Here is a 2782-nt window from a genome sequence, read left to right on the forward strand (position 1 = left end):
AGACTCAGTGGATGAACATCACATGCTGAGTCATACAAATTCCCCTCCTGCTGCCCCTCCCTTCTCCTCTCCAGCATCAGAACAGCCTTCTTCTCTTTAATCCCTGTAACTCATTTCCCCAAGTACGTGCAACCCTGCTTGGCTGAGCTGATGGGAAGTTAACCTCCTCCCACACATCTCAGGCCTGTCCATACCCTTGTCCCAAAGGGGTCTGCTTTGCCTCTGACCGGTTGATTTTCTTGTTATTAACTGTAACTCCTTCCCCAGGCTGGGTAGCTAGAACTTTCTTATTTTTTCTTCCTTTAAAAAAGAAGGAAGGAAGGAAGGAAGGAAGGAAGGAAGGAAGGAAGGAAGGAAGGAAGGAAGGAAGGAAGGAAGGAAGGAAGGAAGGAAGGAAGGAAGGAAGGAAGGAAGGAAGGAAGGAAGGAAGGGAGGGAGGGAGGGAGGGAGGTAAAGAGAGAGAGAGAGAGAGAGAGAGAGAGAGAGAGAGAGAGAGAGAGAGAGAGAGAGAGAGAAGGGGGAAGGAAGGAAAAGAAAGAAAAAGAAAAGCTCAGCCCTCCAGTATCACTTTAAGAATCCTTTCAGCAGGCTCTTCCTGGTCGGGGTTGGGGGCTGTGGCAGCGGACAGTGAAGGACAGCGGCTGCAGCAGATTCTACAGTCGGGTTTCAATTATGGCAGGTCCAGAATCTGACAATCAGTATCAATTCACTGGTTTTAAGAAATACTTCAATTCATACACTCTTAATGGCAGAAAGAATTATGTGCTGGTCACTTATGGAGGAATCGCATTGCTCATACTTTACTTCAAGACAAGGTCTAAAAAAACTCCAGCTGTGAAAGCAACATAAATGGAGTCCAGTATGTGTGTGTGTATGTATGTGTATACTTTGTCCATCATCAAGTTCCCTGGCTGGAGGACCTGCTGTCAACTTAGCATGTAATCTATAGTTCTTGAAATAAAACATGAACTCAGAAAAAAAAAAAATCCTTTCAACTGGTTTTCCACCTCAGGAACCCCTCAGCCAGTCCTATCCTTCCTCTCCTGGGAGGCCAGACTTCTAGCACCCAGTTGTCCTGTGAACTACCAGCATGGGGAGGGAAAGAGACAAGCAATGAGGGGCAGCTAGGTGGCCTTTCTTTGTATCCCCAAGGCATAGTACAGTGTCCAGCACACAGGTATAGGCACTTCATGAATGCTAGATGTCTGACTGACTGGCTATCCCAAATTCTCCCATCAGTTCTGCTGTCTTACAACTGTCCCGCCGGTCAACCTCACAACCCCAATACTCTTCGCGAGTCCCCATTTCAGGAATCTGAGATGGAAGAAGTAAAGGTATAAGAGGAAGAAAGAATAATGAATGGGAGTTACCAATCAAAAATATTCTCAAAAATGAGCACCCCAATTCAATTCAACAAACATACCCCTGGTACCCAGTATGTATAGGGGACTGGCTTTGGTGCTGTGAGATACAAAGTTAAGATAAGACAGGGTCCTTGCCCCCATGAATTTACCATCTAGCAAGGAGATAAGACCCATGTTGTTGTTGAATCACTTCAGCTGTGTCTGATTCTTCATGACCCCATTTGGGGTTTTCTTGGCAAAGGTACTGGAATGGTTTATCGTTTCCTTCTCTGGCTCATTTTACAGCAAGGAGACTGAGCACTGTAAAATGACTTGCCTGGAGTCACACAAATAGGAAGTATCCGAGGCCAGATTTGAACTCAAGAAGATGAGTCTTCCTGACTCCAGATCCAATGTTCCGTCCACTATATCCCTTTGCTGCCCCAAGAAAAACCATAAAGCCACATTTAACCATTCTTTGACTGTTTCCAGAGTTGATATATAGGCATGAAGAATTGGTGTTACTGAGTCGAGTGGAATGTCACAGGCCAGGACTGGAAAGCAAGCCAATCTGGCTGTAACATGGAATGTGTGAATGAAAGTCATGTGAAATAAATCTAGAAAGGTAGGCTTAGAGCTACCACCATCAAAATCAAGTCTTTATTAAGGACGATTTGTCAGGCACTGTGCTAAGCACTGAGGATAAAAAAAAAGGCAAAAGAACAGTCCCTATGCTACATTTTAATGGGAGAGAAAATATGCAAACAACTATGTACATAAAAAATATACTGTCAGTCAATAAACATTTCTTAAGCACCTACGACACAACAGGGCACAGTACTAAGTGCTGGGGATACAAAAAGAAGCAAAAGATCTCCTGGCTCTCACAGAGCTTATGATCTAATTGAAGAGACAACAAATAAATAAATATGACAAATGAGCTATACACAAGATAAATAGAAAATGATTGGGACAGTGTAAATAGGAGGTTATCTCAGAAGGAAGATGGGGAAAGGCTTCTTGCAGGAGATAGAATCTGAGCCGCCAAGGATTCCTGAGGAGGGAGGTGACATGGTCAGACCTGTGCTTTGGGAAGATTATTTTGGCAGGATGGTTTATAGAAGGGAGAAACTAGAAGCTGGGAGTCTAATTAAGAAGCAGTTGCAGAGGCAGCTAGGTGGCACAGTGGATAAAGTACCAGCCCTGGAGTCAGAAGTATCTGAACTTAAATCTGACCTCAGACAATTACTAGCTGTATGGCCCTGGACAAGTCGTTGCCAAGAAGAAAAAAATGAAGAAAGGAGGAGGGAGAAGAAGAAGGAGGAGGAGGAGGAGGAGGAGAAGCTGCATTAGTCTAGGGCAGATGTGAACTAGAGTGGTAACACCCAAAAGGGAACGAATGTGGAAGCTTGTTCAGACATAGAGTCAGTGGAATTTTT

At 44.3% G+C, this 2782-nt stretch overlaps 1 protein-coding gene across 1 annotated transcript; it reads left to right on the forward strand.

Annotated features, from left to right (window-relative positions):
• Window positions 1-656: 656 nt before the first annotated feature.
• On the forward strand, window positions 657-986 carry LOC122743631 (ATP synthase membrane subunit K, mitochondrial-like). The gene has a single exon (XM_043988714.1). It carries the CDS (start codon window positions 673-675, stop codon window positions 847-849), a length of 177 nt encoding a protein of 58 aa, XP_043844649.1. The 5' UTR covers window positions 657-672; the 3' UTR covers window positions 850-986.
• Window positions 987-2782: the final 1796 nt, after the last annotated feature.

Source organism: Dromiciops gliroides, chromosome 2 (genome assembly GCF_019393635.1).
Source record: "Dromiciops gliroides isolate mDroGli1 chromosome 2, mDroGli1.pri, whole genome shotgun sequence".
Classification (NCBI taxonomy): Eukaryota; Metazoa; Chordata; class Mammalia; order Microbiotheria; family Microbiotheriidae; genus Dromiciops; species Dromiciops gliroides.